This window comes from Phaseolus vulgaris, chromosome 8 (genome assembly GCF_000499845.2).
Source record: "Phaseolus vulgaris cultivar G19833 chromosome 8, P. vulgaris v2.0, whole genome shotgun sequence".
Classification (NCBI taxonomy): Eukaryota; Viridiplantae; Streptophyta; class Magnoliopsida; order Fabales; family Fabaceae; genus Phaseolus; species Phaseolus vulgaris.
Window position 1 is genome coordinate 57,149,641 of NC_023752.2, and position 26,116 is coordinate 57,175,756.

Genomic DNA, 26,116 nt, shown 5'->3' on the forward strand with positions numbered 1-26,116 from the left:
ATATTAATAAAAATTTATAAACTAGCTTATAAATTAATATATCTAATATTAATTACCAACTACTTTAAGTTCTAACTTGGTATCTAGCATTATCTACCAACTACTTTAGATTCTAAATTAATATAGGAAGTAGTTAGTAGCTAATGCACTACAAGAAAATCATTAAATAGAAACCAATTTTTAGAAACCAAAATAATTAGTTGCAATAGTAACTAAATTAGAGACCATTTTAGAAACTAAAAAAAATTGGTTTCTAAATTAGTTTATATTATTTTCTATTATTGTTAAATAGTTTCTAAATTAGTATCTAATTAGCAACCAATGTTTTATCTACCAATTATTTAGTTTCTAAATTTAGTCTCTAAAACCTTGGTTGCTAATTAGAGACCAATTTAGAAACTATTTAACAATAATAGAAAATAATAGAAACTAATTTAGAAACCAATTTTTGTTTTAGTTTTCAAAATGGTCTCTAATTTAGTTATTATTGCAACTAATTATTTTGGTCACTAAAAATTGGTTTCTATTTCATCATTTTCTTGTAGTGATGTTAGATATCAATTTATAAATTAGCTTATAAATTTTTATTAGTAATATAAAACTACTTTAAATACCAATAATTTTTAGTTTATAAGATAGTATTTAATTTAGTCACTATAATAACTAATTATTTTTACTTTTAAAATAAATTTATATTTAATGATTCTTTTATAGTATTAATAATGACAATATAATATTTATAGTGTAGTATTACACACTTAAACTACATAAATATAATTAATTTAATCGATATACTAACTAATTATTTTCCTAACATAATTATTACATTTTAATATTAAACGCTTAGACTACTACTTCCCTAACTTAGTTATTACACGCTTAATGTCTCGTGTCCTTCTACAACTTAGCTATAACATATTTTTTTCATATGTCTTGAACTTATTCAACTTTTTTTTTGTGATATCATATTTTTTTACTAATTTTTTTTATTAAAGATCAATCAAATTTAGAGACAAAAAATAATTAAGACTAAATTTGATATTATTTCAGATATTAAAAAATTATTCGTATTTGAAGTAGTTTCTAATTAATAAAAAATTATAAATTAGTTTATAAATTGACATCTATCAATTATCAATGTTTTAACTACTAGTATCTTATATTCTAAATTAGTATCTAAAATACTAATAGAGATTAATTTAAAATATAGAGTGGTGATTTAAGGTTTGAATTTTTTTAGGTGAATGATATCTATCTCGTATATGTAAGGTATCAGATAATATTAATCATTATTTTAGCTCTAAATAATTTGTACACTATTATTATGATTACAAAATTTAATTTTTTCTTCTTCTTAAATTAACTATAACATTTTCAAATATAAGATTTTGTTGTACTTATTATATTTTCTATTAATTAATTATTTTAATCAACCTTAATGAATTTAAAAATTAACCCTAATATAATCCTAAAACTTAATTTTGTGTTTAATTTCAAAAATTAACTGTAAATTAAAAATGTAAGAAAATACTAAATATTCATTGCAATCATCTAAAACACTAAATAAAGAAAAGTTATACATAGTAAAAATGTTTCTGATAACTTAAAGAAAGTATTAAACCGGGTTGCTTTTATTTCATGAATTTGCACCTTGAAATCCCTTTTTTGTAACATAGTTAGAAAATTTAAAAATAGAAAATTATTAAAATTAACTTAAAACTGTGAAATAAAATAAGTTTTTATTGTTTTACTAATATAATCACTTCATTACCTTTACCATGAGATAATTGTGAGTGGTGACCACACACATTTCCACTTTTATCTTTTCTTTAACAAATGGGATTTTTTTTTTGGTGTAATAATGCAGATTTTTTACTAAATTTTTGGTGTTGTTCTTTTACTGTATTTTCAAAATAAATTTAATTTTAATAAAATTATATTTTAAAGACAAAGCAGAGTAACAACACTGTAAAATCACGAGAATCCAAATTTCATGATATGATACCCAACGTATTCAGAAAACACAGTGGATTGGAAATATCTTTCCAATAAGACAAAAGTTAAATATTGCATAAAGTTGTTAAGAAAGTAAAGATAAAATTATATTCAATCTAATAAATAAACTACACTCTCAATACTTTCTTTTACCTTATCATTAGAAAATGTGTGATAATTAACGTAATATCCATGAGGTCGATATCTATTACGAAGTGGAAAAGCCTAACTCAACCCCATAAAATCGGTTCATAGGGATAAAATCGGTTCATAGGGTTGAGGTTTGCACCCACTTATATATTATGAAAGGCGGATCTCCAACACACTCCCTCACGCCGAGAGTGATAGATAGAAGCTCGTGCGTGAGACTATATATTATGGGTGGTCCGATAGCGGGTGGCACGATAGGCCCAACACAAACACTCGCTAGGATAGGCTCGAAATGGCTCTGATACCATATTATAAAGTGAACTTTAATCCTAACTCAACCCCATAAAACCGGCTCATAGGGTTGAGGTTTGCACCCACTTATATACTATGAAAGACTCTCATCTCTAGTCGATGTGAGATCTCCAACAATATCTCATCACAACATCTTGCGACGACATGATAATCCCTAATTATCATATTCTAAACAATTTATAAACTATGATTTGGTGACAATACAATTGATATAAAGAGATAACTATTTTAAGGTAAAAAGTAATAGATTTTTTAGTATTGGTATATATTTTCTCTATTATGTAGCACAGACACTGACACTGATACGACACAGACACGGATATAAAGATACGTAAAAAATTTAAAATGTAAGACACGGGGACACATATCTATATATTATATAATTATAAATTATATAAATTGACAATAAAGATTTATATGCACAAGTGTGTTCCAAATTATTTTTGGGAGTAGAAAATGTTTTTCATGTCTGATTCACAATGATTTGTTTCTTATTTTTATAATCATAATAACAATTTATACAATAAAGTTTGATTTTTTAGAAAATTAATGTATTCCTTCTCTTTAAAATTGTGTTAGAATCGTACTAGAATTGTCAGAAATCTAACAAATACTTTTTGAATTGGACACTTCACGGATACGTGACCTACAGGTGTCATACGAATGTCGGTGCCCGATACGAGTATCAAACACTGACACGCCATTTAAGAAGAGTGTCCGAGCTTCATAAAATACTGACTTGAAAATCAAATTTAATGCCAAAATCGTTCTTATAGTAGAACAAGCACAAGCAAAAAGTTAATGTAAATCCAAATTTTCCAATCTAATATGTGTTTCTTCATCATTTAAACCGAGTTAATAATATTAAATGTTATTCTTCTTTTTTATTTAATAATGATGTGTTTGAATTGAGAAGAAAATTTTGTGAAAATTTGATAAAGTGAATGTCAAAACCGTCCTTACCCTAAAATAAGCAAAAGTTCATGTAAAGCCAAATTTTCCAATCTAATATGCATTTATTCATCATTTAAACTGAGTTAATGGTATTAAATGTTATTCTTCAATGGTATTAAATGTTATTCCTTTTTATTTTATTTTTTATAATGATGTGTTTACATTAAGAAAAAGATGTGTGAGGATTTGATAAATTGAATGTCAAAACCCGTCCTTACAATAAAACAAACAAAAGTTCATATAAATCCAAATTTTCCAATCTAATATACGTTTGTTCATCATTTGAATTGAGTTAATAATATTAAATGTTATTCTTCTTTTTTATTTAATGATGATGTGTTTGAATTAAGGAGAATATGTGTAAGGATTTGATAAAGTGGTTTAAGAGAAAGATGCGAAAAAAATGATGTTGTTTGGATTAAGATACGCAGAGTAAATATGTGGAAAAGGTTTATTGAAGTTTGTGAGTGATATGACGGAATTTTTTTTAAAAAATAAAATAAAATGTTAGTTTACACATTTATTCTTATCTTTAAAAATATTTAAATAATATGTACTGATAGGGACCAGACAACCATGATCATGTATCAACAAGTCGACTGACACCACAAACACCATTACACTTAAGTAGGATTAATGAGATCAAACACTAGGTAATGTATCCCTAAGCATGACCCAACTCCCTAGTTCGGCCCAATAAGAAAAGAGAATCTCGTACGTCATATACCGTGCTCTGGATATCGAGTGTCGAATACTAAATTTTAACTAAGCGTCGGAGTGTTTTTTGCAAGTACCATTCGAGTTTGGACTTGTGGAGACCGAGAGGTAGAACAACTAGAGAAGAGCAAGGACCCCACTTTGAGAGGAAGGAAGGAAAACTTGACCGACCAATCAAATAGTGTTGCAATCGTTCTTTTGGTTTCAACCCGTTTAAAAATATAATATATATTTTCTTTTATAAATTCAAGTTAATTAAAATTTTATAAATTATTTTCAATAAAATTGAATAACTATTTTGTATATTTTAATTAACACCTCCTTCACATCCGTGAACCAAATTTAAAGTATGCACACATATTCGTATTCTCCCACAGTTGAAACCAAACGCAGCCTAAGGAAAATAGTTTAATTTATTTGCCGTTTTCTTGCGCAGAGTGAATAAGTTAGAAGAAGAAGAAAACAAAAGAAATGAACAACATGCCATTTAACTTATTCATTCAAAATGCAATTTTTCTCGTAAACATCAATATACAGTTTTAAAAAACACTAAATGAAATACTAAACGATTTAATTTATTTTATAAATAGGAAAAACTAAAATTAAATGATATTTTTGAAAAGGCCACTCTAACTTATTTATAAAAACACTTATTTTTTCAGTGAAACCTTTTGAAAACTTAAAAAAAGATAAATAATTAGCAGTGGTTCAATTGTCATAAAAAAGTAATAATAATTAAGTTTAGTTTCAGTATAAAAAATTAAATGATTCTTTTGAGCATAAAACTTTTGAAAACGCACTAGTAACAAGAATGTGTAGACACGAGTTTAAGGTTTAATTTGTTTCATTTATAGATAAACATTAACATTTATAAAATTAAAAAAATTGAAACTGTCATGTGCCCCCACTGAGAGAGTATACCTAATCACCAAACCAAACGTAACTATAAATATGTTAGATTGTCATTTAATTCAAGCATTACTCTGAGCTATTGCAGTGCCAGCCACTGTTCACACCACTCTCCCCAACGCCGTCGTTTTGCTCCGCCACCGCGCTTCCTTCTCGAACCTTCCGCCATGTCGATTCGCGATTCCCAAGCCTTCAATTGGCACTATGACGAGCTCGACGACCAGAACCTCGAAATCCGCGGCCGCAAGCTCTTCTTCATCATCGTCCTTTTCTCCATCGTCCTCCTCTTCACCGCGCTCTTCATCTTCGCGCGCCGGATCTGCCACCAGCACGGCCTCCTCTTCGACGCTGTCCCGTCTCACCACGCACCGCCGGTGCTTCCTTCTCATGACGGCCTCGACGCCGCCGCGATCAAGCGAATACCGATCATCCTTCACCAGCGCGCGGCGGCGGAGGAGTCGGAGTGCAGCATCTGCCTCGGCGCGTTCGTCGACGGCGCGAAGCTGAAGGCTCTCCCTGGATGCGAGCACAGGTTCCACAGCGAGTGCGTGGACAAGTGGCTCGTGAATCACTCCAATTGCCCTCTCTGCAGAGCCTCGGTGAAACTCGATCCTTCATTTCCGAGGATTTTGATCCAAGCGCCACCCGTTAGAACCGCTCTTCCTCTCTGATACTTTTTTTTTTTCTGTTCAGATTAGTAAGTTAGAAACAGCTGTAGTAGTTCTCACATGTTCTGGGTAAAAATTTGCCTGTGTAAATCCTTGTAAGAACTACGTATGAATCGCTAAGACATATTCATAGTTTTCAAACAGTCTCTTTCCTTTCCTTTATGACATTGCTTCAAAATTTGATATTTCACAAATATAAATAATTATTTTTAATGAATCAATAAATCACCCACATATATTATAACTATTCTTTTAATGCATGACTATTAGAATCAATTTAGACACCCTTCACTATAAGCGGTGCTAGTTATCTACTTGCACGGTTTGATAAGTTGGATAGAAGATTAAGATTTGGATAACAAATCTGCGATTATGGTTTTGATTTTAAGAAATATATAACAACATGTGAATGGAATAATATATGTCGGAAGTTTTCAGAGTTTTTAAACGGATTTCAATAAATAATTTAGAAAAGAAAACACCTACATTGAGAATTAAAAACTTCAAATAACATGATTATTTTAGTGTAGTGGGAGTCAAAATAATTGAGTGTGGTTTAGCATTTGATATTATTACAACACGCAGAGTATGAGTGTGTTTTTTTTTTCAGTGCTTTGCTGTATTTTTTTATTTGGAATGCGTTAATTATTAGTCCCATTTGCCGAAGTTGAAATATTTATTGAGAATTAAATTAAATATTGATAATTTGTTGGAAGATGCCAATTGACAAAGCCAAATAAAAGGGGTACCCAAGAAATTCCTTCACATGTGACAGAGGTCCAACACATGAGTTTTTCTGATTTTTATATTTTTGATTGAGTTTTGTTGCCACGTTGGGTGATGGAAAAGTACAAGACCAAAAGCTCATAATGTTATTTGCTTGCTTGCACCCTCATCCATACAATATTATGCTCTAGTATAAGCTATGAGTGAAGGTTGTGTTTGGATTGTGCAAATAGATAATGGGTGACTTTTGAATAAATTGGGACCCAAAACAGGGAAAAGTGCGACTATGCTAGGACCCTTCAATCCAAAGTCCTAAGTCCTAAGACCTAAGACTTGTTCTAATTTATATTATGTGAAGACTTATGCTTAATTTATAGTATATGTTTTCTCTAATCACAACTTGCCCCCCACTTGGATTACGCATACAATGCGTGTTTCATGCTATGCTTGTGAACACGTTTGCAGTTTTCAAACGGAATTTTAAGTCTCTTTTATAGAGAAGCTGCGCAAGCAATTCTACTTTTACAACTTTATAACATATTTTTTTAGGGAATCGAACTCAGATAAACATATAATAATTAAGCTTAAGTTCAACAGAAGTTCTGTCAATAAAATTATACTCTACTATTTATTAAATGTTTAGAATTATGAAATCTTAATCTTACTATGTATGTAGACATGTTTGCAATAAAATAGATATTTTTCAAACTTTAGTTTATTTATGTTTTTTCCAGGTTTTTCAAATGAAACCAGTGGAGATATTTAAGGAATAATCAAAGGACTACCTTTTTTTTTTTGTTTGATTAAAAGAACAACGTTTTGCTTAACCGATAATATAATATCTCACAAAAGGAAGTACTCGCATCTTTCTTATTCTTTAGATGAAAATAGTAAATTAAATATTCTACTAGTAAAAGAGATAAACGATTTTTTTTATAACAAAACATATTGCTAAGAAAAAAAAGACGATACATAAATTAGGCTAAAAAACATTTTTTTTTTCATAACCTATTGTTCCTTTATGAAGGTCTGGAGTCCATTTTCAGTAAAATGTTTTCACAGTAAAAATATTTCATTTATGAAATTTAAACAGTCACCAATTCGAACGAATATAATAAAACCTTTACCTTTTCTCTTCCTTTAAAATATTCTCAAAGCTTTTTAGCGTAGATCTAAATTTTGTCTGGATTTTTAATGAAGGCATCTTGTTTGTTGTATTATTTGATGTCCTTTTCCTTTTAATTCCTCATTGGTCATTTCATTATCAAAACCCAAAAAAAAGTCATGTCTCAAATTAAGAATTGAATTTATATTTTCTTAAAATATAAAAACATTGTATTTTTTTTATTGAAATACCAAAGAGGCTTATCTATCTTTGCATATGATTCTTCAGGTATGTGTTCAGTTTTAATGTAACTTGTTGAAGTCAATAGTATTACAGACACAAAACGTCATGTGTATTTGGTCTTTATGCCATCAAGTAAAAAAACTTATATGTTAGCTAAAAAAGGAGCCTCTTTTAACCATGTTTGTTTTCTTCAAGGCACCATAATCATTTACAAGAACATAAGAATTTCTCAACTTGATGAAGGAATTAGTACTGTAACACCCTTTCAAACCAAGACACCTATTTATTTCTGAAAAACACAAGCAAAGAGGTAAGATCAAAGAAGTAATACATAAACACCATGCAATTAACATGAACATTCAAGTATTACTATTTTTTTATTGTTTTGACATTCAAAATGGCATAAAATCCAATTAAACAAGGAAAATATAACAATAGACAAATTGTATTTAATCCACAATCAAACCTTCAATTCTACCATGTATAATAATTCATCAACATCAACATTTCCATCTCTAAACACTACTATATTTTTATGATTTCATATACTCAAAATCAATGCTACCCACATAGTTTTTCATACTTGATTTTGGTTTTTTTTTTAATGTGGCATTTGGAACAGCTCAAAATGAGCAAAGAGACTATTGTGGAGGACAATCTAGACTCTCACCCAATTCTAACAATTTTCAAGCTATATATGCTACCTTACATTCAAGAAACAAGTGTTGTACATTTTCTTGGCACATTTGACACAATGCACACGATTGGTTAATGATATTTCCCCCCCTTCTACTTAAGTCTAGAAGGTAATCTGTCAAGAAGCATCCTCTAGGAAATTACTTAAGCAGATAAGGATGCCTTCACTTCCCAAAAACCTTAAACAAATTGTTATTTCCAATATTATCACTATTACGTATGACCTCATAAACTAACATAGTCTTCCGAAGCCATTTCCAAGAGTCAAATCTATCCCTATCTAGGTAGACAAAGTTTAATTTTCTCTCTCCCATTCAAATAATGACATTCTCCACACCAAATTCCAATTCCATCCTCCATTAGACCAAAAACCAACTTCCCCTACTAATTTACAATGACTCACAAATATGGAAAAAAGAAATATGGATTTGAGATTAGAGTTTACTATCCATTCATCCTCCCAGAATCTGAATTTGTTAATTGAACCTATTTTGCCATGTATTACCTTATGAAACCAACCATCATTGTTTCCTTCATTAGATATTTTACATATATCTCTCCACCAAATTGGTTGTGTTCATCTGCCTCATATCTAGATCAAAGGACATCTTTCCTTTTTTTTCTTCAGAATCATCCAACAATCTCCATTTCCATTTTGCAAGTAAGGTCGTATTAAAATGACTTATGTCCTTAATGCCCATATCTCATTCGTCCTTTGATTTGCGTAGTTTCTCCTAACTAATTCATGCAATTTTATTATTTTCACTCCCCCAACATCAAAGAAGTTTTCTTTGTATTTTTGTAATTTCTTTACACACTCTTTAGTGCCTTAAAAGGGATAAAAAAAAAATACAAAAATAAGCACTAAAAACATACTTAATTAGACAAAATCTCCCGATAAAAGATCATTTACATTAATATACAAATCAATTGGAATACAAATATATCATTATATCAATAGATATTATCTAATTATTTTTTAAAAGTTAAGAATCAATGAAAATTCAAATCCATGGTGATATAAAATAGACAGATAGAAAATATTAGTGATGTGAACTACTACCATCATACATTATACAATGACCAAGGATGTTGCAAATGGTAACGACAAAACTGCACAATATTAGAAATATATTTTATTTCTACTTGAATTTTTGAATTCCAGTATAAATGTATAAGTATTAAATGCAACTTCTAGATGAGATTCTTGTAAATTATTTGATGATATTTTTATATTTAGTAACAATTTATTATCTAAAATAAAAAGATTAAAAATTAATAAATTTGAATTAACTTATAAAAAAATCAAATAATTAAAAATAAAAAAAATTAAATTTAATATATTTAATTTTTTAAAAAAACTTGTCAGACAATATTAAGTTAGAGACAAAAATATAGAATATAATTATGTATATTCTATGTTTTTACATATTAAAAAAAAAATATTGTGTATCTTCACGAGTATATCACTATAAGAAATAATGATGGTAGAGTCTCCAAAAGAGCGACACAAAGAGTAAAAGAGAGACGCTACATGGGGTTAGTGTGGGCTTAGCGTCTCAATAGAAATGAAAGTTAATCTTTTGGTGGCTATGCATTAGAGATGACCTCCAATGGGATACAAATTTACAAGGTAGTGTTGGCTAAGCCTACATAAAGAAAAATATATTATTTAACTATAACATAGGTTTGGGGGACACTAAAATTGATATAAAATTAAATAATTATTAAGAAGTGAACTTTAAACCTAACTCAATCTCATAACACACATCTCACTCACATCGAGGCTACAAACTCGTGCGTCCGATAATGGACTGATAGCAATTGGCATGATAAGCCCAACAAACAATAACTAGGATAAACTCGAGATGACTTTCATACCATATTAAGAAGTGGACTTTAAGTCTAACTCAACCTCATAAAACCAGCTTATAAGGTGAGGTTTGCACTCATTTATATACCATGAAATGTCCAAGTCTGTAATCGATGTGGGATCTCTAACAATAATTAACTTAGCGCCGCAGTTGGAGACATTACGTGAGAAAGCAAATGTGAGTAAATATTAGTGCCACCTATACCTACTCTAAATGTAATAGAATATTAACTTGCATCCACTTCGTATCCTCATTCTAGACTCAATATTATTCTGTCATTTAATTTTTTCATTGCATCTACTTTGTGTCCCCATTCTAGACGTTAACTTATTATTATTTTAATAATTTTTAACTTACATCCATTTTGTGTCCCCATTTTATACTCAATATTATTTTGTCACTTAATTTTTTTCATTGCATCTACTTTGTGTCCTCATTCTAGATGCTAACTTATTATTATTATTTTAATAATTTTTAATGTGAGTTATGAGTCTTTATTGTTGACACAATATTTGACATTTATTTTTGTATCAAACTTGAGTAGACTTTATCCTTGTTATTGACTTCCTTTTTATAACCTTCACCTTTTGTTGACAGATAAAATGAATTTTTCTTGTAGTATATAAAATTTATAGCTGTATTAAAAATAATAAGTTTTTACTAGAAAGTTCATATAAGCAGTACTGAATAAGTATTAAAAGAAACTATAAAATAACATAGTCCCGTAAGAAAACAGCAGCTTATATTCTATAACAAGATGGAACCTGAAAAGATGAAATCAATATCTAGATTTAAAAACGGACAAAAAGAGATAAATTCGTGGTTAATACCTACTATGTAGCGCATACATTGATACGACACGAACGAAAAATACGTAAAATTTATAAAATGTAGAACACGAGACACGAATTTATATATTATATAATTATATAAATTGACAATAAAGATTTATGTGTACAAGTATGTTTCAGATTATTTTTTAGAGTAGACAGATGTTTTTTATGACTGGTTCACAAGGATTTGTTTCTTATTTTTATAATCATAATAACAATTTATACAATAAAGTTTGAATTTTTAGAAAATTAATTTATATATATATATATTTTTTAAATTATGTTAGAACCGTACTAGAATTGTCAGAAATCTAATACTTTTTGAATTTGACACTTCACAGATACGTATCCTACAAGTGTCGGTGTCCGATGCCATTTAAGAGGAGTATCCGAACTTCATAGATTAATACTATTAAACATATAAAATAAATAAATATAATTTTTTGTACACTTAAAACATAAGTTTTATTGAAATTAAGGAGATATTAGATCCACTAAAAGGGGAAACAACCCTTTTGTCGTTATCGATTTGAGCCATATTAGATAATAAATGCAGAAGGCTACACATTAATTATTTGGACTACACGTGAATAACACAGGTCCTCTTGCTTTTGACTTCATGCACATATCTGATGAAATGACCAAGAAAACCAACAAAACTACGAATTTGATTGAAAGCCTCCATCTTCTGTTTATAATTTTTTTAAGTTGTGATCATCTTTACTTCGTAAAGTGAAAATTATCAATCATTATGTTCTAATTTTTTTTTCCAGAAATTTCCATTTTATTATAAACTTTTATATAATATGAGTGGGAAAAATAATTTTCCTTTTGCTTGTGGAACCCTGACTTAATCCCTTCCATTCAAAAGACACATGGTGATTGTTGTGGTAGAAGGAGTTGAAACATATGTTTTACTATTTTGTTGAAGAGATCAGAATTTACTTAAATACGTTTTAAATTCCTATGTAATATTAATTTTTGTTTTTAGTCAAAATTTTAATTTTTTTATGATTGAAAATTATTAGAATAAATATTTGATAATGTTAATTTTTTATGTGATAAATAAATTTTTAGTATAAAACATATTATAACATTTAACTCAGCAATGAATTATGGTGATGATAGTTTAGATAGTAAAACAAACTTGTCTATACTTATACAATGAACATATATAATGTACATCTAATTAACTTCTCTATATCTAAAATTTATTTGTAATTATGAAAAACTTATTATTTTATGATATGTTATTATAATTTATTTATGGAACTTAATTTTTAGCTGTACTTATAATCATGCGATATTTTTTATTATAATTATTTATGGAACTTAATTTTACCTATATTGTAATTAGGAGATATTTATTTTTCTGAAAAAGGGTGTTTGCAATTATTAAATGCCTACTATTTGGGTTCTTAAACTCAAATTAAAAGGAACATCTATTTAACCTTTTCTTTCTCAAAAAATTATATTGTTAATTTTATTATTATTATAATTATAATTATATAAAGATGAATCTAACTTTTTTTATATATTTAGTTGGATAAAAGTGATATTTTCCTTTATATATAGATGTAGTTGACAATTAGAATTATATAATTATTTGAATAAAATATATGTGTATGCTGAATTTTGTAGATTTAATTATTTTTATTAAATCTCTAGATATAGGATTTATCACTACTCGTAATAGATATATACACATCCAAATTATTAGAATATTTTTCCTATTTTTTCTTCTTCTTAATTTTATTACTTATAACAAAACATGTTTAATATTATATTAAGATAATAAGTTATCAAAACATGGACACTTTAGTCCAAAATTAAAAATATGTTGCATCAAATATAATATTTTTTGAATGAAAACTTATCAAAACTTAAACTTTTAAAACATATAATTAAAAATATAATTTTTAAATCATTATTTCTCTATTAAATTTTAAGTTTGTTAATGTTTATATAAAAATTTATAGGGCATAATTTATAACATTTATGACTTATATTAACTAAAAATATAAACTGTTATATGATTATCACTGTTACTACTATTTTATTTATTTTCTCGAATTTACAGAAAGATTTTAAAATAACCGATTGTTGCAACTTGCATTTTAAGTTAAAGAATTAATAAAACATCACATTTCATTAACTAATCTTCCATTTTTATTACTAAAAATTCTTAATTAAATTATGAAACTTGATTCAATAACTGTACATTTTATTAAATTTATTATTAGTAGTTTTAAAATTTTGATTAAGTGAAGAAAATATTTAGAATATTGCGTCTTTAAAATCCCAAAGAGGACATGACATCCAATTAATTTTATCTATTAATTCATACTCTATTAACTTTTAACCCTCTATAACAATTTTAAATTACAAAAATATTAATTTATATTTAATTATACTATGAATAGAATTTTTAATTGTAGAGAAAATGTGAGACCTGGGCCTAGGCCCATTTACCTCCATCTTTCCATCTTATATTTTCTGACAGCTCCTTACTGTCTATTTTCTTCTTCATTTAACAAAGGTAACATTAGCTTGGGGCTGTTTCTCAATATTTTGGAATATTTTTTATTTTGCAATATTTGATCCAAATTATAGAATTTTAAAAATATTTTTAAAAATATTTTCTAAATTATAGAATTCCAAAGATATTTTTATAAATAGTTTCTGAATTATACAATTTAGAATGTGTAATTTTTTTTAAAAAATATTTTATATAATCCAAAAATTGGATTCTACAGGATGTTTAAATAAAAAAAAATATTTTAAATCAGAAATATCTTTCAGATTTTATATTTTATAATTTTTAAAAATAAAATAGTCTTTTTGTCTGAAAATTAGTTTTTTCGTCTGACTGACGTATGGAGTGTTAGGAGAAACAATAGAGGTGCAGGAAGAAAAAGCCTAACCTGGGATACATATTGTTATTGCTAAAACCTATCGAAGCCCATTGATTAACGATGGGCCTTTCGTTAGAGCCCAATACTTGCTAGGGTTTCTTGTAGGCTATAAATTGCTGCATCAGTAAGATATATTTTCTTCTTAGTTCTGTTACTTCTCAGCAGCAATCGGCTAGGGTTCGGAGTCAAGAAGGGTTCAGAGTTTGTTCACCATGAGGGCCAAGGTAGCTTCACTTCTCCACTGATGATTCCTTCACTTCCTTTTTCTATTGCTTTTCTGTGGCGCGGTTCAGTTTTTGATTACGATCTCTCTCTCTTTTTGTAGTGGAAGAAGAAGCGTATGAGGAGATTGAAGAGGAAGCGCCGAAAGATGAGACAGAGATCCAAGTAGTGCGTTAATTCTAGTTTGTTTCTGTTGGTCTTTACAATTATTTATGTTCTCGAAGGTGAAACCCAGTAGTTAGTGTTACTGGCATCTCCTTTTTATGTTTTGATACATTTTGTTCGCTTTAATTAGTTGATGTTTGGTTTTGTGTCATTAGTTTTGAAACAATGTTCGAATCAACAGAATTTCAAATTTGCATTTCTGATTTTCTCTTTTCTATTTGGCCTAGACGTTGCCCTAAAATTTGTTAGGGCAATTATAATTTTGGATTATATCTACTGCACTTTCTTTAGATTTAATTATTTAATTTTCTGATTCAAACATCTAACCGCAATGCTAGATCAAGTTTAATCATGTAATTGTTTTTTGATGGATAGAAATTTGAAGAAATTGATTTTTTTTTTTTTAAATTTCCTCATACATTGTTGCATTGTTACTTCCAGTTTCTTTTAAGTTTCTATCTGTCGTTTAATCAATGCTAGACATAATTTAAGAAACATGATTGAGTTCATGATATTTTGATTCATAACAACTGAAGGAAATTGGAACTTGTTTTAGTCTTTCTGAGTAATAATCAAGGAATTTAGGCACGATATATAAGAAGTGTTTGTTTGTTTTTTACGGGAAATTCTATTTAATGTTGACCAATTAACAGTTCATGAATCTACTAGTTTTTGAAAAGTGAAGCTCCAGTGTTAGCTCACATTAGAAAACTCATAAGTGAAATTCATATATTCAATGATTTTGTTTTCGAGCGCCTTCTGAAATTAACATCAACAGCATGCATATGCTAGAATGTATGGTTTTTCAGTTTATGATTTCGTTTGGGTTGTAGAACAGAGCATTGAAGAATTATTTCTTTGCATTGTTCATGTTGGAAAAGTAGAGATTTTATCGTTTTTAATTTTTATTTTTTGTAATGATTGGATAGTAGAATTTTATTTCTTAAAAATGAGTTGATTTTCCATCTCACTTCTATCATTTTTCTATTATAACATTTTTCAAAAATAAATTTTATGATTTCAAATAAATGTAAGATATACAAATAAAGATGTTTACAATAATTCCTAAATCCAAAATATTATTTTACTGTAGATTTTATATATATGAGCTGTTTGTTTAAAATTAAAGAATCAAGTTTCAGATTTTTTTAAAAAATTTTTGTACAATGATATCTTTGTAAAATGATTTTATTATTTGTAAGTAGTCATTCCTATTGAAAATACTCTGGCATTGTTATATTGTTTCTTTAACTAAAAGAATCTAATTATTGTACATCATATAATATGAACAATGTATTATTCTTTTTCAATCCTAATTAAATAGATGAAATATTATTAAATCTTATGGTACAATGTGAATATTTGTAACTTAATTGGTGCATAATTTAAAATAATAATAGCAAACTTAACTAATAACATGCTATGAAATAAGATCTAAAGTAAGTAAACTAATCAATTTTTTTAAAATCACTTGTTAAATAAACAAAGAAATAAAATCAAGTTTCTGTTAGTACTCCTATATGCTCCCGCAGGATGGAGGGGATTGCATTGCACCAATCATGCATATCCGAAAGATTGTCTCGCGGTTGAGAGCTGTTTAGTGAGTAAATTTCCGAGGTTGTGATTGAGAGGCACTTAAGTCAATTGCAAGATGCTTCATACTGGAGCGAAAAAACAGAATTGACACATAAATCAAATGGTTGGTGAATTTGGATTGTATAGAACTTGTTCTAGCCAAAGAATTTTAGTCGTTGTAAAACCAATGGTGTGCCTTTTGATTGCTTTGTGAAGTTTCTGAACATGGTTTTGAAAATTCAGATGAACAAAACCGGTAGGTTGAGATATGTAAACCCCCTCAGTCACTGTCGTGTAAAAAGACATTATTGACATCCATTTAGCTGAGAGTCTAGCGATTTGAGATGGCAATGCAAAACACAAGCTTGATAACAGGACTAAGGTTTCCTTGAAATCAATGCTTAGATGCTGATGAAAACCTTTATCAACTAATCGTGCCTTGAAATAAGCAATGAACCCATACGTACTCCGCTTTAATCAAAACACCCATTGCAATGGTGTTGAGGAGGGGCAAGAGACCAAACACACGTTGGTTCCACAAATGGAGGAAGTGGGTATTTGGTGACTGAAAATAACATTTTAGGTTTTGAAATGGCTGTTTTCCCTGGAGTATGGGATGGTGGGTTTAGTCTCTGTTGGAATGTAGGGTTTGGATACCTCAAACACTTGATGGTAATGAGGATAGTTGTTGAAACATGATGGGATAAGGGTAGTGATATTAAGTCTAGGTGTGAGTATATGTTGTTTGAAAAGCATATGGCCAAAATTGAAGAGGGAGAGAAGCATGATTAGACGAAATTGTACATTATTCTCTGTTATTTGATAGTGTTTTCGTTCAGGTAGACCATTATGTTCAGGAGTTTGTGTAGAAGTGGTTAAGTGGGTAATGCCATTATGTTCATTGCAAGCCATGCATGATGAGAAGAGTCAACAGATGACATGATTGAACGTACTTGAGGATCACATGAGCCAAGAAGAGCAAGATAAATAACTTAGAAAAAAAAACTCGGGTTAGTTATTGTAGAATCACAGCAATGAGAAGAGACCTAACATGCTTGAACCATGTATAATAATTAGAAGAATTAAGGTTGATAGGAAGTTGAGTGGTACTATTATTTGATACAATAATGAGAGGGAAACAAATTTAAAGAAAAGTAAAAATAAAGTCCTCTTTCTTCTTCTTCTTCTTAATTGTTATTGTTATCAAGATTATCTTGTTGTTATTCTAGTTAGTATTATCATGATCATTTAACTTAAAATACAAATATATATCATTCAAAATAATAATATTTTAATTAGATTTGTTTTATTTTTAAACTTAAAATATGAATATATATTATTATGTTATTAAAATAGTTGAATATAGTTTTTCTTCTCAAAATTTGTGCGGTGGAAAATTTATATGAAAAATAATCTTTAAAAAAATTACATTCACTTTATAACTCACATTTATAATGTAAATTAATATTTTAAAAATTAAAAAATAAAGCAAATATTATTATTTTGCTTGTAAAATGAGTGTTTTATTTTTGTATCAAAATATCAGCACTCATATATTTACCCATCTTAGAATCATCAATCTCGTTTAAAACTGAATGTTAATACAAATATTAAACCCTGGTGATCATGGAAGCTTAGATCTTAATTAAAATTAGATCCCAAATAACTAAAAAAATATGTAAAATGAGAAACCAGTAAAAAAGTAAAAATATTTTATTTGGGATGAAACTTTAACCCAGGATGAATGATTTCATGTTGCCTTTGATGACGCAAACTATCAACATAATTCCGAACCTCATCAGCTATCATCTGCTGCATCATCTGCAGAAAGTAATCTTGATCCGAAGCCGTGTTAATATTATTCACTTCAAACTCTTCTACTTCTCTTTCTTCCTCCTTTTCTTCCTCTTCCATCATTTCTCCCTCCGATTTTTCCCCAGACGGAAAAAGACTCAACGGCTTCATAAGGGGAATCGCCATGCACTCTTCCTCGTTTTCCTTCTCCACACGCTGTTTCTTCAGAGGATAGCACAACTCCAAGGGAGAGGGCCGCTTGGTGCTCGGCGATGCCGCCGACGACGACGAGGAGTGCTCCGTCGTGCCACGGCGCCGGAGGGTGGAGTTCCAGTGGTTCTTAATGGCGTTGTCGGTGCGTCCAGAGAGGAGGCGCGAGATGGTGGCCCACTTATTCCCGTGAACAGCGTGAGCCTTGATGATGATCTCGTCCTCCATCGGACTGAAGGGGCGATGCCTCACGTCCGGGCTGAGCTGGTTGCACCATCGCAACCGGCAGGACTTGCCGGAGCGCCCTGGAATGCCGCTGCTGATGACGGACCAGTTCCGCGGGCCGTGCTCGTTCACCAATTTCATTAGCGTGGCGTCCTCCTGAGGACTCCACGAGCCCTTCACGCGATCGTCGCCGCCGTCCCTCATGGTAGCTTTCATCGGAAATGTGACACAGAGGCTGGTGCGCGTGGTTGTTATTATTATTACGTTAATATTTTGGGTTTTTCTGTTAGTAAATGAATGAATAAAGATTCAGTTGGGAAGAAGCTTGAAACTTAAAAAGTGTAACCGTTTTTTAAATACCGTGGAAGGGAAGGTTTTTAGTTAGTATTTGGGTGGTTTCGGTTCTAACTAAGGAGGTAGGTGGTGGAAGTTTACAGGTAGGTTTTTAACTTTTCTGAGGTAATTAATTTTTTTCCGGCACTTTTTTGAGGTAATTGATGGATTTATGAAGAGAGTGGGCTCCAGAATATTAATTAATTAATATGGAAGAAGTTATAACTTTCACTTTCTCTAACCTCTTCAAATTGTTCAAAACTCCAATTTTTTATAACTTACCACTTCTAATATTATTATTTTAATATTTTGTATATTATTTAATTATAAATTTATCTTTTATTATACATATTCATTTTTAAACTCATCACATTATATAAACTCTACACTCAAGATTGTGAAATTATTATTTTCCATTCAAATAACGTTTTTTCCTATATAAACTCTAGCAAGGAAAGAGGATAGTTTTTGACCCCTTTATTTGTTGGATAGTGTTGTTTCCACATTTTAATTTTATAACGTAGGACATTCGGTTTTTATTTTCTAAAATGTGCTGTTTTTATATTAGTTGGATCGAAATAATGAGTGTGACAGTTAAGAGGAGTATTAGGTAAAGAAATGTTATATTCAGTTTGGATTTATTATTTATTATTTATTCATATACTACGGAAAACAGCAAAACACATATATTACGTCTGTGGATCCACTTTTATATTTTAATCATTTATATATAAATATTTTTAATATTAAAAATTAAATAAAAGATATCAATTAAACTAATAAGAATTTTTTTTTAAGAAAGATGAAGATATAAAAAAAATTGTTTTAATGTTTCTTTTCAAGTTTAATAAACTGTTTCGTCGTTTCACAACCTAATTCCATATTTAAAATTAAAAATTACAGTATAATTATTTTTGTTAAAGTGAAGCAATTTTCAATTAATTATAAAAATGATTAGTTATTTAATAGATATTAGAAAATGATTGAATTATCTAAAAAAATCGTCTCTCCAGCTCTCTCTCAATACAAAAGTCACTTTAAATATATCAAATGTTTTAAAAAAAATAAAAAATAACTTAATGTCCATTATAATAAAATAAAATTAAATATTAATATAAGAATAAAATAAGAAAAGAATATAGTAATATGTTTACTATATTTTGAGTTTTGAGTTTTGAGAAGTGAAAATGATTATATACACTTATTTAAGTTTTGCAACTGTAATTTGTTTATGCAGTTAGACATGCATATAAAATGATTATATATACTTATTTTAGTTTTGCAACTGTAATTTGTTTATTATGCATATGCTGCATATTCTACATTTCACCGTTTTTTCTAACATATGGAAATCGATATCAAATATTTAAATAATATATTTAATATATATATATATATATATATATATATATATAAGTTAGAAATTATAAGAATCAGTTTTTTAGTTAGTCAAATAATAGATCTTTATACATATAAATGTTATAAGTGGATAGAGATGTTAACAGTAACAATGCACCTTTATGGAGTATGCATTTTTATATATAAGTGTTTTTCTTATATTAAGGTTATAACATTTATATTGTGCTAATACACTCTAACAGTGTATTATTATTATTTTAGTTTTATAAACTTATGTTATTAATTATTATTATTTTAATTTTAATTTTAAATGTATTTTTTTTCTTTTATAATAATTTATTTATCTAGTTATTAACTTTTTCAACTTTATTTAAGTTTTTTTTTACCATAGAATAGTTTATATCAATTAAAGATAAGGTTGGTGAAATTATATTGTATAATTAGATGTAAATTTTATTTTATAAAGATGAATTAGATTTAAATTTAAACGTTTGAGTATTGTGTTAGTCAAGTTTCTCCTATTTTTCATATTTAATATCTATTTTTCTATGTTAGGTGTCTCTTGAAGTATTTTCTTTTAATAAATTATTCTCCTCTATTTCATTTTTTTTTATAAAATCATTTCACATAATTTGGAAAAATTATTGATATTTTTTTCTTATACTAATTTCCAAGCTTCAATCCTATTGGAATTCTCAACTATATTATTTCGTATTAATACACTGAACTAAATATATTGTGTAGGAAATGAAAAAAAAAGGGTAAGAATATAGTGATTAATTATTATTTTTCTAAATTTAATTACTATTTAATGATTTTTTTTAATAATAGCGGTAGGATGAGAAACATGAATAATACTTGAAAATAAATATATGTATGCCAATGATTATAAAATTATACTATGTGAACTATTTTCATGAGATGTGCCACAATGGGATTACCATCAAGCCTTGTTGTTCTATTATATCAAAATATATTATATCTTGCACTCTTTGAAAATAATTAGAAATAAAAATTTAAAAATCGTTAGTGACCAATCTTACACTTTTCTCTCTAGAAGTATCCTAACAATTGAAGAGAAAGAATTTTAATATAGGATGATAAGGGAAGACTATATTAAACACAAACATATTATTATAATGAGTTCAATGTCCTATTATATGTCTAAAAATTGTGTGACATAATATTGCAGGAACATAAATTTGGCTTTGAGCATATGGTTATACATAAAGGACTAAAACAGAAATATTATAGTCATTAAACACTACTCATTTAAATAACCTAAGCTTGAAAAATGATACTAACTATTGAATTGAATAATACCCTACTATTAGACTAAAAAGATACTCTTGAAACATATATTGTGTGTGAAGTTGTAGGTCTTCATCGGTTGACTTAGAAGCTGGATGTTGGAGAACAACATCGGGAACAGTGCTAGGAAGGAACAATATACATCAAATTCTGGTTTTAGCTAAGTCGATAAATCAAAACAACTTTTGAACATGGCAAATAATTGGGGGGATTTGTTTGAAACTCTTAGCTTAATATATTTGAACAAGAACCACAATCACTGATATTATTCTCCAACATATATTCAATGATTGGAAATCGGCTCGTTAGGTTTAATTGTGAAAATATATTGTAAGGTGTATTGGTATTAGACGAGACTGAGCTAACTGAGATTTCGTCTCTCTAAACAAGATAATCGAGACTCCACAATAGTCTGGTCGATCGGCACATTAAATCATTAACGCTCAAATCAAGGTCAGTGAAGCTAAATTACCATTAAGAATTAGGTAATGCAATCATAAGTGTGATTCATTCCACTAATCAGACCCAATAAGGTAAGCCCATTAAAATAATATAAATAACGCACATTCCAAGAAGAAAGGTATGTCATTATCACTGAACACACCCGAGTGCCGAATACCCTCTTTACTGACTTGAGCGTCGGAGTGTCTTCTACAGGTACTTCCCCCATTTGGCATTCACCCTGAGACTGAGAGTCGAAAGAGTAGCGTAAAGACCAAAAAGATCACTGTGAAACTTTAGCAACCTGTCCGAAAGAAGGAGGAAGACGAAGACTTCAACAGTTCTTTAGGTCTCATCTTCCTAGCAGGAACATAAGGTTATACCAAACTATAACAAGGTCAACACAACTTTTTGAATGAGGATTGACAAATTAAGGTTGTAAAGACCATATACTGAGATATATTTTGAAACTATGTGAGTAATTTATTCTTTTTGTAATAGGGTTAAAATATTTCTTAAAAATACTCTAAATTTATTATGTTGATAAAAAAAACATATTATTAACCTCACGTATTGTACTTACAACAAAAATTGCAATGTCAAATAACTATTAAACAACTAGTGTTCATAAAATTTGGATGGTAAAAATAAAAAATATAATAAACTACTATAAGTTATATGTTAAATGATGTTTTAAATAACAAGGTATTTCAAAAGAATATAAGAAATAAAAGAAAATACATTGGACTATATTGACAATTTTTTTGTAAATTTATTCTAAATCTAAACGTTTTATTAAAGAGGAAGCTAATAGAACATATATAGCTAGAAAATTTACTACCGGCTACCTTTTAACTGAAAAGAGGGGAGATTAAGAACTTCTCATTAGAAAATGAATCTGGGGGGTTTTTAGGCATTGGAAGATTCACATCTTAAATGTTTTGCAGTGTGTCTTGTACCAAACAATTATATCTTTAAAACAGTACAATACACACAAAAATAAAAATTAAACTATGAAAAAAAATATTTTAAAACTTTTCAATGGATAAAAAATCTATACAACATCACTGAAATAATTAAACATTATAAAAAAAATCAGTATTATCTACGGATTTTTACCCACGGATCTGAGTCCGTAGGTAAATTCCGCATTACCTATGGATATTACTTACAAACAATATTACCTACGGACATTACTTACAAATTCTGAATTCGTAGGTAAATTCAGCATTACCTACCAACTATTACCCACGAATTCTGAATCCGTAGGTAAATTCATCATTACCTACCAACTATTATCTACTAATTTTATTACCTACTAACTTTTACCTACGGATCTCTATTACCTACCAACTATTACTCACGAATCTCTATTACCTACGAACTATCACCCACTGATCTCTATTATCTACCAACTATTATCATAATAATTATATACATAATATTAAAATATTAATATAATATGAAAAATTATAAAAACATAATTCATATTCATAAATAATAATAATCATAACTAATTTATACATATTATTAATATTAATATAATAATTTAAACAATATAAATAGTATTATATTAATAATATAAATAATATTAATAATAATAATAGTATTAATGATATTAGTAATATAATAAAATTAATAATATCAATAATAATAACATTAATAATATAAATACTATTAATAAAAATATATATAAAATTAACATTATTTATAATATTAATAATATTAACACTATTTATAATATTTATTAATAATAATAAATATTTAATAATATTAATAATATTTAATAATATTTAATAATCTTAATAATATTAATAATATTTAATAATCTTAATAATATTAATAATATTTAATAATCTTAATAATATTAATAATATTTAATAATCTTAATAATATTAAACAATATTAATAATAATGATGATATTAAATATATGAATAATGTTATTAATTTTTATTTTATTAATTTTATTAATATTGATAATCATACTTATAAATATAATAATAATCATAACATGATGGTGTACATTATTGTTTATTACTATACACTTTTGATTTTACATACAAGAGTGCACTAAATACTTTTGATTCTCATGAGCATATTAATAACTCTTGGTTACACCTAATCTTAATCTCTCTGGATTAAACTCTCTCAATAGAAAAGAACACTATCAAAGAAAGCTCAATCAAAACTCACATAGTAAACTTCACAATGAAGAATTATCAAGCTTATAACTCACCCATAGAACACTATGATAAATAAGATGAAAAATATTTGAGATAACTTGTATTATTATGTATTCTTGTGTGTTCTTCATTTTTATCTTACTCTATTTATGTGGAGTTTGAAAGATGACCGTTGTAACTTGAAATGTTAATACTTGATCTTTACTTGGACTTCAACTAGAATCTTTATATCTTCTTTGTCATAAATGCTTGATAAGGATTTGATATAATTATCAAAATATTTTTGTATCTATTATGAAATGGAAACAATTTAAACAAAATTTACAGATATGATAATTAATCACAATTGTTCATAAACACTTTATTTTCCAATATTAGTATACACCATAAGAAGATCGCTTTCATTTAATCTTTGCTGATAAAAAAAAACCTAAAAGATCACTCGATAGAGATTAATCTTAGATATAAAAAATAATTAGTCACTATATTAACTAAATTAGATACTATTTTATAAATTTTAAAAAATATTGATATTTAAAGTAATTTTTATTATTAATAAATAGTTTCTAAATTGGTATTTAATTAATTACCAAATTTTTAGCTCTCAACTAATTAGATTATGAGGTTGGTAGTTAAAATTTTGATAACTAATTAGATAAACTATTTATTAATAATAAAAATTATTTTATATACCAATAATTTTTTTGTATCTAAAATAATATATAATTTAATTAATATAATAACTATTTTTTATATATAAAATTAGTCTTTATCTAATAAATTTCTTTTAGTGATAATTATATTATTTGATCATTTGTATTAAATTATTTCTATACATAGTTATTATGGTTATTTAATGAAATTGTTTCATCAGTTATGTTCTTACAACAAGGACCAGAACACTAGAATCAGATTGACAAGATTAACTCTTTTACAAATCTTCCAATCTTGGACTGGACTCTCTTGGTTTCTTCTTGGACTGGATCCTCTCGACTTCAACTAGGGCTGGATGTTCTCGGCTTCAACTAGAGCTAGATGCTCTCGGCTTCTCCTCACGTTGGATGCTCTCGGCTTCTCCTCACGCAGAGTGCTCTCGGCTTCTCCTCACGTTGGGTGCTCTCGGCTTCTCCTCACGCTGAGTGCTCTCGGCTTCTCCTCACGCTGAGTGCTCTCGGCTTCTCCTTCACACAGATGGGGGGGTGTACCTGCAAGGCGCTCCGATGTCAAAGTCAGAAATAGATTTATGTTCATCAAACAAAAATCACTCTTACCTACCTCTTATGTTGACCTCCTATTTATACAGTTTCCTTAATGGGCTTATGCTCTTACCATTGGACTTTCTTTCTACATTGTTTTATTATTTACGCACCCCCTAATGCAAGCTTTTATTTAATTGAGCCTTATTATAATAATATTTATATTTTGTTTTATTCTTTTATACATAACTGATGTTATGTCTTGTATCTAGCTCTCGACTAAAACCTCTCGATTTTAAGCTACCAGTACAAGTTATATTTATCTAAAAAATTATTTGAGGATTACGACTTATGCAGTTACTTAATTCAGTTTATAAGTTCTTTTACTCCGATAGAATGTCTAATGTGTGATTGTATAATTATTAGATGATTTCATAAATCCTTAAAACACATATTAAAATATTCAGATAAATTAAAAACTTTCAAACATATAAAATGCTTAAAATATTTGTTATAATCAAAACTTCAAAAATGGTCTATTCACTTGAGGCTTAGACTATCTAAACTATCATTTATCTCTAATTTTCACGAATTGAAAAACATGCAATAATGATAAAAAAGACTTTTAATGGACTAGTATTGTGGTTCTCATTGATTTCTAATTTCCACAACTTGAAACACATAATAATGATAAAAAAATAACTTTTAATGGACTAGTAATGTGCCTAAAGTAAAAAGTTGAATGTGAGAAAGATTTTTAGGCTAAAAAAAAGAGAGAAAAAAAGGAGGAATGAAGAAAAAAATTTATAAACATACAAAGTGTGCCCAACTTTTTTTTTTCTCTTCCCACTTATTGTACCACATTTCTTTCCCATTATTTTTTTTTTTCATGGAAAGTCCCCTTCCTTTTTTTATTATTTTATTATCTTCCCAATTATTGTATCACAGTATTTATTTACCTTAGTAAGCACCTCATGACATTATTAAAATAACATCCAGAATAT

The 26,116-nt window shown here is 28.0% G+C and overlaps 2 protein-coding genes and 1 long non-coding RNA gene across 3 annotated transcripts; 2 read left to right on the forward strand and 1 right to left on the reverse strand.

The window, feature by feature from the left end:
- The first annotated feature begins 5,084 nt into the window (after positions 1-5,084).
- Positions 5,085-5,846, forward strand: LOC137824276 (RING-H2 finger protein ATL66-like). The gene has a single exon (XM_068629844.1). The coding sequence runs from the start codon at positions 5,205-5,207 to the stop codon at positions 5,706-5,708; it is 504 nt and encodes a 167-aa protein (XP_068485945.1). The 5' UTR covers positions 5,085-5,204; the 3' UTR covers positions 5,709-5,846.
- Positions 5,847-14,196: 8,350 nt separating this feature from the next.
- On the forward strand, positions 14,197-14,699 carry LOC137823824 (uncharacterized). Its single transcript, XR_011083165.1, has 2 exons — positions 14,197-14,321; positions 14,423-14,699. It is a non-coding gene; the product is annotated as an uncharacterized lncRNA (long non-coding RNA).
- A 3,023-nt stretch (positions 14,700-17,722) lies between these two features.
- LOC137825918 (transcription factor MYB73-like) lies at positions 17,723-18,779 on the reverse strand. The gene has a single exon (XM_068631728.1). The coding sequence runs from the start codon at positions 18,502-18,504 to the stop codon at positions 17,773-17,775; it is 732 nt and encodes a 243-aa protein (XP_068487829.1). The 5' UTR covers positions 18,505-18,779; the 3' UTR covers positions 17,723-17,772.
- Positions 18,780-26,116: the final 7,337 nt, after the last annotated feature.